Here is a 16,558-nt window from a genome sequence, read left to right as displayed (position 1 = left end):
CCAACTGAGACTAGCCTGGACCCGACCAAGAATGACTTCTACAACCAGCTCCAACATACGCTGGATTCAATTCCGCAGACAGAAGTGATCATCCTCGCAGGGGACTTTAATGCCCATATTGGCGTGGACAGATCTGGTTGGGAAACAACAATGGGCAAGTTTGGCCATGGGAAGATCAATGACAACGGCTTACGTTTGTTGTCCTTTGCCGCATCTAACAACCTGATCATTGGAAACAGCCATTTCCAGCACCCTCAAAAACATCAACTTACATGGCGAAATCCATCTGGCAAGGACTCAGCAATCCTGGACTACATTTTGATCAATGCCAGATTTCGCTCATCACTCATGGACGTTCGTGCCATGAGGGGACCTGATTGCGGATCTGATCACTACCTCATCCGGGCTAAGGTGCAGCTCAAATTACGGCATGCAAAAAGATCATCTCGGTCAGCCAAGCTGGACTGGAGGCAGCTAATGAATGCTGCCAACAAACAGGCATATCAGATCGCCCTATCCAACCGCTTCGAGATGCTGGCTGTGCCCGAGGATATAAATGAAGAAGAAAAGCAGATCTCTGATGCCATCCTGGAATGTGCCAAGCCTCTATGTCCACCTGCCCGACGTCGAACGCAACCATGGATATCAGACGAGTGCCTCGACCTCGTGGACAAACGGAAACAGGCAAAGTTGGTCGACTTTGAACGGTACCGGCAGCTAAACCGAGAAGTCCGACAAAGAATGACAGCAGAAAGAGAAGCATACTGGAACCAAGTGGCAGACGATCTTGAAGTGGCGGCATCCAAAAACGAGTACCGCACTCTCTACCGCACCCTCAGATGTCTGAGTGGAAAGACCAAATTGACTAGTGACAACATCAAGAATGCTGATGGGACCTTCGTGCGATCACCATCCGAACGCCTGCAACGGTGGAGTGAATTCTTCAAAGCTTTGTATAATCACGACCCACCTCAGGGACCGCCAGCAACAGCACTCTCGATCGACCCCCCCTGAGGTCTCCATGGTCGATGTTGAGCCTACAGTAGAAGAAGTGAAAGCAGCCATACAATCCCTGAAGAATGGCAGGGCACCAGGAGTGGACCAAGTCACCACAGAAGCGATCAAAGCCGGGGGAGATGTACTGCTTCGCCGACTACACTCACTCCTCAAAACCATCTGGTGCACTGAACAAATTCCATTGACATGGAGGAAAGCCATTATCGTACCAATCCACAAGAAAGGTGATAACCGGGACTGCAAGAACTACCGTGGCATCAGCCTCCTTTCCATCATCGGAAAGGTCTTTATGAAGATCATCCAGTCAAGACTGCAAAAACATCGCGAGCAAACCAGTCGAGAAGAACAGGCAGGATTTAGACCCGGGCGAGGATGCTGTGATCAAATCTTTGCCATTCGTCAGCTGATGGAGGAGAGGATCCGGTGTGGACAGCGAACCGTCATTGTTTTCATTGACTTTAAGTCTGCTTTCGACTGTGTCCACCGGCCTGCCTTATGGAAACTACTAGAGGTTGAACATGTACCTCGAAAAGTCATCACACTCCTCCAAACTGCATACAACGGTTTAACCAGCCAGGTGCGCATCCAGAACGATTTATCTGAGGAATTTACCATCCAAACTGGAGTCCGCCAAGGGGATGTAGCCTCCCCATTGCTTTTCAACATCGTGGTCGACGCCATTATGAGGCAAGCATTCAGAAACAGACAGGGCATACAATATGACAAGGATCACTATGTGACTGACCTGATGTTTGCTGATGATAGTGCTATCCTTGCCGGTAACGACGCTGAAGCCACGGACATCCTCTACAACATTGCCCGCATTGCCCGGCCATACGGTTTGAAGATCAATGCTGGTAAGACAAAGGCCCTGACAACAGATGGGTCGCAAACCACCATCTATCTCGAAGGCGTCCAGATCGAGCAAGTGCAGGACTTTAAATACCTTGGGTCGCTGGTCCAGGAGAAGAAAGTTGCATCCACCATGGAAATCCACAGCAGAATTGGACAGGCGGCCACTGCGTTCGCCTCGCTCAAATGGTGTCTATGGAAGAGGACCAACATTTCCACAAAGACTAAAATCCGACTCTTCCGGACTTTGATCCTGCCCATTCTTCTTTACGGATCGGAAACATGGATTTGTCTCAAGTTAGATTTGAACAAACTTGAGGTATTCCAAATGCGATGCCTGCGGCAGATCTTGGGCATCTCTCTTCGCGACCGCATCACTAATGTACCATCCGCGCCAGATGCCAACAGCAACCAACCATTGCCGACCAAATCCAGAAGCGAAGGCTCAGATGGTTTGGCCACGTAGGTAGAATGGGCACGAACAGAATACCATCCACACTCCTTTGGAGACAACAACCCACCCAATGGAGCATCCAATGGACCGCGCCTAGGAAAACGTGGGCCAAGCAAGTGGAAGATGACTTGAAGAGCCGACGTCTCGACCTTAACCAGGCCAGGACTGAAGCCATGGATCGTAAGGTATGGAAGAACATCACAGAGCAAGTCCGAAACCCTGCGGCACCTACAGCAGCATACTGGTTGCGTGGCCAACCGCCTCCCCCAGCTGCCAACTAAGGACCAAAGAAGAAGAAGAAGAAGATGGAACCCTATGTGTGAAAATAGTACATAAAGAGCAATGACCATTCATAATGACCCTCTATCCTCCTCTGACTGATTATCACTTTATCAACAACAAAAACTTACCTCTTTCTATAAAAGTTATTCATGTGACTTTTGTAAAAACCACATTTCCTTACTAAAGTCTAAATAAAAGATGTCAGAATTTTTCTTTCTATTGAGTTATTTTGTGACCTCTTAGTACTAATATGACATTGATTAAATGCGATCTCCCTATGTTGTGATTTCTTTATAATTCCATTGCTCTCTAGATAGCAATTCACATCTTTAACTATGAAATATAATTTTTCCCCTAGATGGTCAGATCACATATTCTGTTTGGTTTAGAAGAGGGAGAAATTAATGGAAGGAATAATTCTGTGAACAGTGTTAGTTAAAATATCCAGTAAAAACACATTAATTCTGCATCATTCCATTTGATTTTCAATGAAATGAAGAATGCATGTGGGGGGGGATAGCTTTACTTACCAGGTACTTTGTTATGAATCTGAAGCATCTGCTCGAACAGCTCACTAACAGAATGATACCAATGCTAGAAATAAAAACATACAACATTAGAGCCCATCAACACACACACACACACACACACACACACACACACACACACACACACACACACACACACACACACACACACACACACACACACACACACACACACACACACAGCTTTCATTAATTAAACTATCTGAATAAAGTCAGTAAGAAATTAACTGAATTCAATTTTCCTGATACAGGAAAATGAATTTGACCCTGATAGAACCTACTAAAAAAATCTATTAGAACAGTTGGACTTATCATCCCTTTCTCTGCAATTACAAGGTCTCGACAACAATTATTTAAATAATCTAATGCTAAGTGCTAAGTTTGTTTGTTCATTTTTTGTTTTTCTATTCAACCCTTCACCCATCCACAGAATGGACAGAAAGTAAAGGGTACAGAAAAGGCAGAAGGTTGAGCAGAAAATGTGCTCTCACTGTGGTACTCTAGAATCATAAGGTTGTTAACCTTTAATGTTTTTGACTGCAATTTTAAAAATCTAGGGTATGGGAGATAAAGGCTTACTGGCATCTGCAAGAAAATGAATAAAGTTTATGGCATCTCTACTATGAATGTTAGTACAGCCTGACATAATTATGGCACATTGAATGCACTTTCTCAAATATAGGTGGAAGCAAACTAAAGGAAAAGAAACTTTTATTCAGGTTAACAGGTGTTATAACAAGTTTACAAAATGACAAGAATTATCCATAATTTATATGCCTTTCACAAAAGGTATGACAACAGGGTCATACAGTGACTGTGTATCAATTTTCCAGATGGTAGAAAAATTGAAATGCTCAAAATCAACTGCTGGAAACATTGCAAGGTAATGGAAAACAGAAGGTAATGAGACTATTCATGACAGTTACTAGATTGGTATTAGCCATATGATACAAGGAAGCCACAGGCTTTTGCTGCAACAACTGAAAAAAAAAAAAAAAACTAACCTACTATATTTTTCACTTTCCATGTAGATACAATCAAAATAGATCAAAAGATTTTCAGATTTCTATTTAGTTCTAAAAAGTTTATAATGCAGCTGCAATTTTCCTTTAAACCTTGATTGAAATGCTCTTATTACATCAAGTACATATGAAAATTGTTATATAAAAATATAACAATAGAGATTTAAAAGCAAGTTTTTTTGGAAGTGCAACAAAGTGATTGCAAAGTTTTTCTATTTTACAGCAGCTTTTGGCAGTTTATATCTGGGATGTTAACAGATGATTTTCCTCAAAGTAACGATAATAGTATTCACCATATAGTCCAAGGAAGCCACAGGCTTTTGCTGAACTGGTAAAATAAAACAAGTAGATAAGAAAATACAAATTATACGTTTCCCTTCTCACACAGGTAACTATGCAAGTTGACTTTTGAATTTATTCAAACTTTCAGCCTCAACTACCCACGAGGGTAACTTGTTCCAGCAATTAACAACTCGCTGGCTAAAAGAAAACTTCCTACAATCTAATCTAAACCTAAACCCCCATAATTTGAATTAATGGCCCCCTAGTTCTGAAATCCTTTATAATAGTCAAAATACCACCTTCATTCATTTTACTAATCCCTCTCAGAGCCTTATAAACCACAATCAGGTGACCTCTGAGGTGCTTCTGCAGCCCACATAATCAGTCTTTCCTCATATGATCAACTTTTAACCGATCTCACCATTCGATTTGCCCGTCTTTTGATCCTTTCAAGAAGCTCGATGTCTTTTTTTTCGTATGAGCACAGTATTCCCAAAGCAGTCATACAATTATGACCTTCCAATCACTATGGGATATTGTCTGATAAGACACCATGAGCATTCCTGGCAGTCTGTTTACACTGCTCAGAAAACTTCATACCTGCCCGTATCATAACTTCCGGATCCCTTTATTGTTTTCAATTCGATTCCACCAAGTATATAAGTTATTTTGGGGTTGCTATTTCTCAAGTCTAGGACCTTGTATTTTGCTGCTTTAAAACAAAGCTGCCACTTTTCTGACCATTCCTGAAGCCTGAAGAAGCGCTGCTTGACAGTGATCATTAACCACTCGCCCCCAATCTTTACGTCTTCTTCAAATTTTGGCATCACGCCCTTTATCCCTTCATCGATGTCGTTTATGAAAATGAGAAACAACAGTGGTCCAGGAACTGATCTTGTGGGATCCACTCCTGACGTTTCACCAATCTGAAGAATATTGAGTAGTCACAGTCTTCTGCCGTGCAGCCACCCAGCAATCCAGCTTGGAATCTTACCAGTAATCCCAACCTGTTCAGGCTTATATATGAACTTATACTTGCTCCCTCATGAGAGTAACCTCTCATGAGGGAGGTTATGAGCAAGTCACGAGACCTGCTCATATGAACAAGTCAAATGCCTTGCTAAACTCCAAATGAACTAAGTCAAAATTGTTCCCTACATCCAGTTTATGAGGAACTGGGTCAAACTAGCCTTTAGTAGGCTATTTTGACACAGTTCCTCATAAAATTCTATAGTACCTTAAATTGTCAAAGTCCCTTCTTCTGAAGTTAAAACTTGTGCCTTTACCTTTAAATACTGAAACCTCTTTCTTCATCTTCAACTGATGATTGCCATGTTGTTGTTGTTTGGTTTTTAGGAGCATTAGCAACTAAGGCCATATTGCTCCGGGGATATGTGGTGGTCATTCCCTGACCTTTCCGCATCCTCCGTATTTGGTGGTCACGGGCACGAACCCCGGTCTAATCAAGAAGCGTGTGCTACGCACTGCTGCTCCTGCCCACCTGGCTACCGAGGCGCCTTGCCATGTTGTGTATCCTTCAGAATGCCATATCTATCTAAATGTTCCTGGATTACACTCTTAATCACTGCCTCTAAGATTTTTCCTACCACTGAAGTCAGACTAACCGGTATGTTCTGGGAGCCTTACTTACCTTTATGCTCAAATATTTTTCTAATAAGCTGTTTGTTTGTTATTTGGTTTTTAGGAGCATTAGCAACTAAGGCCATATTGCTCCGGGATATGCGGTGGTCATTCCCTGACCTTTCCGCATCCTCCGTATTTGGTGGTGACGGGCTTGAACCCCGGTCTAATCAAGAAGCGTGTGCACTGCTGCTCCTTCCCACCTGGCTACAGAGGTGCCACTTCTAATAAGCAATCATCTGTCATTATGAAATCACTAATTTCATATGGCTCAACCTCACTCATGCAGCTTCTTTTCAGCATAAAGGGTCTTTAGTCAGCGAAGACTGACAGAAGTACCTATTCAATTCATCCGCAACATCAGCTGGGGCATCTAAGATTTTCCCACACTCAGTGAACAAGAGTCTGATCTGATTAGCTTTCTTCTTTATTGTATGTGAATGCATAAAAATTCCTTGTCCCCATTCTTTGCTCTCTTAGCCAATGCTTTCTCATATGCAGCCTTGGCCTCCCTAACCTTATTTGTGGTACTATTATAGATCAACAGGATAATTTCCCATATCATTAGACACCTACCTGTTGTAGGCTTCAGTACATTTCATCACTCTGTAACTATCCCATGTTATCTTTTTCTGCTCTATTTGACCAGCTAGGTCTGCAGTCATCCAGTTCAGCATCCTCCTCCTCCTCCTGCAATATTTTCTTAATGGTATATATGCATTCATTGCTGCTGTGATTTTTGCTTTAAAAGTATTCCATAATTCAAATATATTTGCCCACCCTCAGCAATCTGCCCAATCCACAGATGCCACATAGCACCTCAGACTATCAATGTACCTTCTTCTGAAGTTAACACCCGTGCCTTTACGTTTAACTACTGCAACCTCTTTCTTCATCTTCAACTGACGATTACATGATCACTTCCTGATAATGGTTCCTGTACGTAAAGTCCTATGATGTCATCTGATTCATGAGTAATGATGATGTCAAGAATATTCTCATCCCTAATATTTTCTCTAACATGCTGATACGAATAATAATCATCTACTTTATTTAAAAAAAATTTTCCCCAAGGTGAGTTTCCTTCCCACGTATTTGATTTAATCGATCTGGGGCAGATTAAAGTCACTTGTAATAAAACATTCATGCTTGCTTGCCCATTCCATCTGCATATAGAGACTCTCATCATACTCTTCACAATCTTCCAGTCTGTATATTACTCCCACTCTCATTATACCTTTGCTTCCAACTAAATTTCACCACACAAATTCTATGCTGGCAGACGTAACGCCAGACTTAGCTAAGCTCTTTTTCATACTCAGGCTGCTTTTGATAAGAAGCATGATCCCTCCACCCCTTCTATCTTCCATAAATACATTATACATACTGTAGTGGAACTCGTCATCCCCAATTTCCGGTGGCACCACGTTTCTGTTACCCTTATTATATCAGCATTAGTTGCCCTAACCAGGTGTTCAAATTCAACCATTTTATTGACAACATTCCTGATATTACTGCAGACACAGTTAAGATTAATCTTCTATAGTTTACTATCCTGACATATTCCTTGAAGTTATTTAGGTTTGTAACCCAAGCCTTATCTTCACCCTCAAATGAAACTTTGCTACCCTCAGAACATCTTATCAACATTTTCTAGTGTGGAAACAAACAAGAATTCTTGAGGCAAGTGCAAGCAATACTTTAACCCATATCATCAAATAAACACAAATCTAAATTACCCTTTTCCCACCTAATTAGCAGTTTCCTAAACCCTTTGGGTATCCTCAATGATACTGGCAAAAACCCTTGGACCACCTTTGTTCAAATGAATACCAGCTCGACAAAATAAATTGCTTCTACCTACAAATGAAGGGCATGCTGATAAAAATTTCCCTCCTAGAGCCTTGCAGATTTCCTTAAGTCTTGAGTTAATCCACAAGACATTTCACATATAATTCCTCCTATCATATCTGGCCAGAGAGGAGAATTGCAGACACACACATTCTGACCTAACTCGCGGCATTTTTTTAGCATAGTGCTATATTTATCCAACAGATGGTTAGGTCGTGGAAATTTAACATTGCTAGTCCCCATACGAATAATAATTCTCTCTTACCTTCCTTAAATTTTGACAATTTGTTGGTAACATCATTAACTGATGCTCCTCATATGCTGACAAACACACTCTGGATCTGGACCACCTATCTTTATTACAAAAAATGTTACCCGTTTTCCTGACAATAGCCTCCCAATAAAATTTAAAATTAGATCGCCTTCAACCAGAGTAGTCGGCACTTCACTATTCTTTTCTGGGATCCCAATTGGGGTGGGGGGGGTGCATCACTTGACAGGTCATGAGGTACTCAAGTCCCTGATGAGCTCCCAGTTACATTTGTTTCTATGGCAAACACTTGTTTCTTCAGTGACTCAAATTTTTCTTTTAATGTACCAAGTTATAATTTAAGATCAGTACACTCCTTACATCGGTTGCAAAGAAAAGAATCATCAGTTGAGCTAAGAGTGTCTACTAGACCAGCTTTAAAATACATGCCACATATTAATACTATACAAATGACACAGTTGCAACAGTTGCAAACCTAACCTCCTATGAGGCTTGAAGTGATGGAACCCATGTTTTGTCTCCAGAGCTAAGTTCCGGTCAACATTTCTCCATCTCTTCCATCATGCAGTATGATTGATGACTTTTGAGATTATGATGAACATCATGGCAAGATCCAATTTCTTACATTTCGAGGGTACAGCTCTAAAATGGTGTTCACAGTCCGACCGGTAGTTAGTACACCGAACCTATTGGTAACTCTCTAGGAGGCTTTCGGATCAGCTAGTGTATAATCTTGCTACCTCTACTCTGCCAGATAGTGACTGGAGGGAGTCCGAGTAGTGTGTATGTGGGGAGGGGGCATTGTCAAGGCCACATTATGTCAAGGATCTGGGTATATTCTTACCATGTGTACGTCATATCAAAAATTTCATTACTTCATACAGCATGTCCCACCCACTTTTTTGAACCATTGAATACAACATGAATTGTCAAACTAACAGAGCAACCTTATCTGTAAAAAGATCTAAACCTCCCAAATAATTCCTAACTCATTTCATAAATATACGTGGTCTCAATTCTAATCTCAACAATGTCCATTTCCACTTGCAGTCCGCCAAACCCCGTGTACTTTTCTGACAGAATCTCAGTTATCGGTTGATTCATCTACTGCTCATCTCAGTTGCCCAAATTATTCACTGTATGATTCCTTTCGCCTCAAAGGTGGTACTTGTGCATATGTCCGTTCCGATATTCCCAGTCAGAGACTTGGTAATTTGGAATCTCCACTTTTTGATCTTCTCTGGCTTAAAATCTCTTCCTCTCTTTGCAACTTGACTTTCTCCAGTCCAACTTTCCTAACAGTGAGGTAATTTTTCTTGGTGATTTTAATGTTCACAACTCCAGCTGGTTTTTTTTTTTAGGAGCATTAGCAACTAAGGCCATATTGCTCCGGGATATGCGGTGGTCATTCCCTGATCTTTCCGCATCCTCCGTATTTGGTGGTGACGGGCTCGAACCCCGGTCTAATCAAGTAGCGTGTGCTATGCACTGCTGCTCCTGCCCACACGGCTATGGAGGTGCCAACTCCAGCTAACTTCTGTTTTCTAGTCACACCGACTCAGCTGGTTGAGATGCTGATATTTTTGCAATTACTAATGACCTTGCACAGATTGTTCATTTACCTACAAGAATAACGGACAATCCTAACCATACAGCCAACTGCTTGACCTTTTTCTCACAAACAACCTTTCTAAGTACATGGTCGAAGTGAGAGGGCCTTTAGGCACCTCAGATCACAACTTGGTGATTGTTTCTTTTCCAATGGAGCCCTTATCTCATGGCTATTCCCAACCTCATATTGTTTGGCATTACAAGAATGCAAAATGGGATGACCTGCAGGATTTCTTTTCCTTGGTCGGATTACTGTTTCAAAACTGATGTCAACGTTTTCTCAGATCGTGTCAGTAAAATTACTCTTGCAGGAATGGAATCCTTTATTCCACACTCCACTTTAAAATCTCGTCCTTTATCTAAACCTTGGTTTTCCAATAAATGTGCTAAGGCTGTTCAAGAGAAGAACGCTGCATACCGTAATTGGCTTGTTTCTAATTCTTCAGTTTCATTTTCTGCCTACACCAAAGCTCGCAACAATTGTAAAGCAGTTATTAATCAGTCCAAACCACAGTTTGAACAGGCTAATAGTAGAAAACTTGCTTCTTGCCCTAATGGTAGCCGAGCATTCTGGTCTCTTGCCAAAGCTATTGGCCGCAACTTTTGTCCTTCTCTGCTCCCACCTCTGTCCAAACCAGATGGTTCTGTTGTTACTTCAGCCAAGGATAAAGCTGACCTGCTAGCATCCCATTTTTCTTTCAACTCTTGTATTAATAATCTTGGTAAAACACCTCGCACCACGCTCTATTCACTGCCACCTGTGGTCTTCCATCAAAAGTATGTCAGAAGGATTTTGACGAATCTCGATGCTAAGAAAGCTCCAGGTCCTGATGGTATTTCTTCACTTGTTCTCAAAACCTGTGCTCCTGAACTTACTCCTTTTCTTTGCCACCTTTTTTTCACTTTCTTATTCCAAAGGTGTTTTTTCCTTCTGCTTGGAAATTTGCTCATATCCAGCCAGTTCCTAAAAAGGGTGACAAATCCCTCCCATCCAATTATCGTCCCATTGGAATTACTTCTACTCTTTCTAAAGTAATGGCGAAATCAATTAACCGCCAACTCGTAAACTACCCAGAAATCTTCCGTTTGATCAACGATCACCAGTATGGATTCCGTTAGTATCGATCCACTGGTAATATTCTGGCTTATGTTACCCATTTATGGACTAATTCAATGGAAAAGTTCAGTGAAATCTTAGCATCTTAAAGGCTTTCGATCGTGTTTGGCATAAAGGTCTTCTAAACAAGCTTCGATCTTATGATATGGTTTGCCAACTGTTTTTTGTAATTGGTTATCCAGTTTTCTCTTTGATTGCTCACTGAAGGTGATGGTAGATGGCTCTCTGTCTTCTAACTTCTCCACTGATGTTGGTGTTCCCCAAGGTTTAGTTCTTTCCCCCACTCTTTTCCTCTTGTATATTAATGACCTTCTTCCATTGACTGGAAATCCTATCCATAGTTTTGCCGATGATAGCAGAATGCATTCCACTTTCCATTTTGAAAAACCTTGCCCTGATCAATCACTTCAACTTCTCGAATATCCACTACCAATTCCTTAAATGCCGATCTCCAGATAATTCTCCAGTGACGCCTCCGTAGCCAGGTGGGAAGGAGCAGCAGTGCGTAGCACACGCTTCTTGATTAGACCGGGGTTCGAGCCCGTCACCACCAAATACGGAGGATGCGGAAAGGTCAGGGAATGACCACCGCATATCTCGGAGCAATATGGCCTTAGTTGCTAATGCTCCTAAAAACCAAATAACAAACAAACAAACAATTCTCCAGTGGGGCAAAGACAACTTAGTTGATTTCAATCCTTCTAAAACTCAGTCTTGTCTTATATCTCGCAAAAAGGATTCTTCTGCTCCTATGCTTATCTTTGGTGACACTCTGATTTCTAGGCAAAAACGATATATCTCTTTTGGGGATTACCCAGACTTCTAATCTCTATTGGCACAAGCACATTACAAATATTGCTTCCTCTGCATCTAAAAAACTTGGTTTTCTCTTTTGCTCTCGGCGTTACTTTTCTCCCAAACAGCTGTTTACTCTTTACAAATCGCAAATCCGCCCTACCATGGAATATTGTTTCCACATCTGGGTTGGTGCCCCCAAAACCTCTCTCAGGCTTCTTGATTCCATTCAGAAGAGGGCAGTTAGGTTAATTAATGATTCATCTCTAACACAGTTTCTCCACTCGCTGTCTCACAGATGTACTGTTTCTGCTGCATGCCTCTTCTACAGATACCTCCATGGGCACTATCCTTCTGAATCGGCTTCTATAATTCTCGCTCTCTCTCTTTCAAAACAGTCCGAACATGTGCCGCTACTAGCCAACATCCATTTACTGTCCAACTTCAAACTCACAGAACCAACTTTTCATCTTCCTCGTTTATTCATTCAACTGCCATTTTCTGGAACAACCTTCCTTCATAGGTATTTCCTGAAAATTACAGTCTTTTTTTTTTTTTTGGTAGTTGTTGGTGCATTGTCTTCTGTGGCCATAATGCACCTCCCAAGGTTTTTGCAGTACTTTGATCCAAGCCCGAGGCAGGATTCGAACCTGCGACCTTTGGGTTGCCAGGCAGGCCCTTTACCCACCTGGCTAGCCCGGTCGGCAAATTACAGTCTACAGAAGTTCAAGTCTAACGTCAACAAATATCTTCTTTCATCTTCTCAATCTCCAACCCAAGCATGGTACCAAGTATTATAGGTTCCAATACCTCTCATGTTTGGGGTTTACATAAAAAAAAAAAAAAAAAACTCCACCGGATATTCCTGCAAGCATTTCCATCTGGATCACAATGTCCTTGATCTTTGTATTGTAAGCGGATCTTGTAGCAACTATTATTTAAGTAACATTTTAACTTCAGAAAGATTACAAAATTTAAATTTACAGTATATATGTTAACAAAATTAAATTTACAGAATTTATGTTAACGAAATATTGCAGAAATTACACTGTTGACAAAACTTTAACCGCTAAAGAAGTTAAATTTAAGCTACCAAGTGAAAGTTGCAAATTTCTGCTAAAATATTAATAACAAAAGCTATCTGAATATTAAACTGTAGCTTTCCAAATACTTATCTAAATACAAAAATATACTAACCTATGTGACTACAGGAATCCAAACTATATATTAACTATAGTTTAGTGTATTAAAATAACAAAAACCCTTAAAATTATTTCAAAGCTCCTATGAAGAGCTTTGGTATTAGATTAGACACACATCCAAAAAGGTACTCTGGTGGTGGTATGTTTTTCAAAAAAATAATCTAAGGAGCATGCACTCCTTTCCCTTTTCATGCAACGTGACATGGATGTAGAGTTTTCTTCTCTTTCTGTATCAACTGTGATGTTGAAATTTTTTAGAGACATCACATTTATCACCTTTGGATAATTTAATTCTTCAATGAAACAAATATCTGTCTCAGCAAAAAATACTCATGGAAAACATGAAACAAACACAAATTGTGTAGCATACCAGTTATGGTTGAAACAGAGGAAGGCCTCTTGTTGCAAGGCCTTATGTTCTAAAACTCAATTCTTTGCACTGAACAGGAACCAAAACTTTTTTCTTTTTTTTTTTGCAGTATAAACTGGGGGGGGGGAAGATAGGAAATCCTTTGCAATAGATGATATTCTTTTTGCTGCATTTTCTGCCAAAAGGAAAAAATGCCCACTTACTAAGAGTTAGCTTTTGTGACATTTTCCTTGATCCTGCATTTTTCCTATTTGCTTGACAATAAATAAGATTTCTCAAAGTTTGAAAGGAGAAGTTTTCTTACCTTCTCTTTAACCCCTTTCTTTAAAGGTATACTAAATTTCATGTGTATGGATAGAATGACTGAAAGATACAAAAGAGCTAAACATCACTGTAGTCCAGTTGACCTCACACAACTGAAGGTAAGTTACTGTGAATTCTTGGTTTTTTGCTAATTTGACTGATTTCCTTTCACTGATGAAGTTAAAAGAACTTGAATGTCCACAAGATATATTTTATTTACATTTAAAAGCTATACTTGTTTCATTTGTCACCATAACAGATGGTACTCAAGTCACATCACTAACTTTGTAAGCATTGTATGAGATAGTTCAGAATTCTAGTATTCCTGATCCTATCCAGTTTTTTAATCAAACCCTTATTTAATAATGCAGCATTTTATTAGTGCAAAGTTTTCACATGTGCACGCACACATGCATATACACACACAAGTGCATGCATGCACGCTCACACACACACTCTCACTCTTGTCTGGCCTATATCATTCAATTCTTAAGTTATTTAAGCTTGTTATACTTATTTGTATTGATAAAAAATATGAAATATATATTCCTTACCATTCTTTTGCAAAATTCAATTTGTGAAAGCCACAGATTTTCATCATTTTTGAAACGAATTATTGCACCCTACAATGAGTTAAAAAAAAAAAAATAAGCTTTTATCCAGTAATATTATTAATAATATATGCACAGTGCAGAAATTGGAAAGCAAGACTGATGTCATAAGAAGAATGTTGGCACTGCCATCATACTATAAGTAACCATGAAATGAAAGAGTGATGTCCCTCGAGCACCACAGTCAAGCTCATACTACAGAAATTGCCACCATTTCAGGCCCAGATCTGAAGAAAACGAAGATCTGTGCTTGGTTTTTAACACGTTCATTAACAGGCAGTCAACGACAGGTGTGAGTTGAACACTGCAGAGAACTCATTGAGGCAACTGAAAGCAAACCCAAATTCCTGAATTTGATCATTATGCATGACAAGACATGGTGTTTCCAGTATGAAATAGCAAAAAAGCAACAAAGTGCGGAGTGAAAGTTGGCAAGCTCTTCCGAAGCAAAATAAGTTCATCAAGAAAGATCACAAAACCATGCTCATCGCTTTCTATGATAAGAATGGGAACTGTGCCCAAAGAATTCATGCCCAATGGCCAGTGTTACTGCTGCCTACTATCTGGATGTTTTGAAATGTCTGCTGAGAATCTATCATGTGCAGCCTCAGTATGGAGAAGACAGCAGTTAGTTCCTCTTGTGCAACACACCAAGCTAACAAAAAAATCTGTGTACTGTCACACCCACCGTATTCAGACTTAGCCCTGTGTGACTTTTTTGTTCCCAAAGTTCAAGGCACCACTGAAAGGCTGTTATTTTGATGTCAACACCATTCAAAGAGCTGTGATGAGAAAATTGAACCATATATCAGTCATGGCCTTCCACCAGTTGCTTCATGATTATTGCATGTAGCATGTGGAAGCAGGAGGAATTTACTTTGAATAAAGGTTAGTTTACTCATACATGGGATCATTTTTTTCTAGTATCAGTCTCGTTTTCCAATTGATGCACTGTTTATAAACTTCTTATTGTAAATTCTCACCTATTTTCAAATCAGTATGAAATTCAGTGAAAATCATATCAAATTCAGTGGGAATGATGTTTAAAATAAAATAAAGCAAAATTAAAATAGGTGGGAAGCATTGTGCTAAGCAATTAGCCTAGTACACATATATGCATGTACACACGCATATTATTATATAAATAAAAACAAAGGCCTAAGAAATACATTGCTCGACAAAATTAACAGAACAAAATGTTTTTCATGAATATTTTATTGTGAACAGTGTCACCAAAGTCCGATGTTTGATATAATAAGCATTCTGGCATGCAAATCCCAAGTATCCAATAGAAATTGATCTACCATCTTACAGAGCCACACATTATGCAAATTATTCATGCCTATAAAAACATGGGTTGCAACCACATCACTTAATTCCCATTTTTTTGGCTTGCTCAGAGGGACAGCCACGTGTCCAGCACTCAGGATGGCAAGTTGTTGTTTAGATGATTCTTTGAGATGGCAGGCCACTGGATGACTTCAAGCAGGACAGTATGCCATACTAATGTCATGGATAAAGGTGGCATACTGGTTTAACGTGTCACACAGTATCGGCTCGGCAATATGGAAGCAGTATCAGGAGACAGGAACCATTACAAGAAGAGGTCACCCAAGGTGCGCATCAACCAGAACAGACTGCTATCTGACTCTAACAGCAAGATGGAACCCTATGATGTTGTGTAATCAATTGCCTCTCACGGTTGCTGTAGCCACAAGTAAAAACATTTCCAACAGGACCATGTTAAGAAGGCTTGATTCAAGTGGACTCTACACAAGGAAAGGAGTAGTCTGCATCCCATTAACCCCAAAATCACTGCAGAGCTCATCAAAACTGGTGTCATGAACATGTGACTTGGAGCCCTGATAAATGGGGTACAGTTCTGTTCTCTGATGAGTCCCATTTTAGCCTACAGATTCTAGACGTTATTTCATCTGGAAAGTATGAGGAATGTGGTACCATCCCTCCAACATCGGAAAGGAACACTTACAATGGAGACACTATTCTCGTGTGGGGCAGAATAATGATCAATGGCCACACACTTTATATTTTTGATAAGGGTACTGTAACTGCACAAAGATAAGAACAGATCATCAAACCCTATGTGTGATTTTTTAGGGGTGTGATTGGACGAGATTTTTTTTCATGCACAACAACATCACTGCACATAGAGCTCAAGTGGTGGAGGAATATATTGAAACCGAGGATATTCAACGACTGCCATGGCCAGCAAGATCACCAGACTTAAATCCAATCAAACATGTGTAGGGCAACTTTGTGTGTCGCATTGTACACCAACAGCTAGTTCCTCAGTCAGTGCTTGGTGAGC

At 40.4% G+C, this 16,558-nt stretch overlaps 1 protein-coding gene across 1 annotated transcript in view; it reads right to left on the bottom strand.

Annotated features, from left to right (window-relative positions):
* LOC150086379 (U3 small nucleolar RNA-associated protein 6 homolog) overlaps positions 1–16,558 on the bottom strand; it is a 123,615-nt gene that overhangs the window by 90,240 nt on the left and 16,817 nt on the right. The window contains exons 5-6 of the mRNA XM_090371293.1: positions 14,173–14,241; positions 3,136–3,199 (exon numbers count right to left, since the gene is read on the bottom strand). Coding sequence (XP_090227419.1) covers positions 3,136–3,199; positions 14,173–14,241 — 133 coding nt within the window. The remainder of the gene's footprint in view (positions 1–3,135; positions 3,200–14,172; positions 14,242–16,558) is intronic.

The sequence above is a fragment of the Mastigoproctus giganteus genome, chromosome 4, assembly GCF_048544385.1.
Source record: "Mastigoproctus giganteus isolate SK-2022 chromosome 4, ASM4854438v1, whole genome shotgun sequence".
Classification (NCBI taxonomy): domain Eukaryota; kingdom Metazoa; phylum Arthropoda; class Arachnida; order Uropygi; family Thelyphonidae; genus Mastigoproctus; species Mastigoproctus giganteus.
Note: the sequence above shows the minus strand (reverse complement) of the source record. Positions and strands in the feature narration are given on the sequence as shown.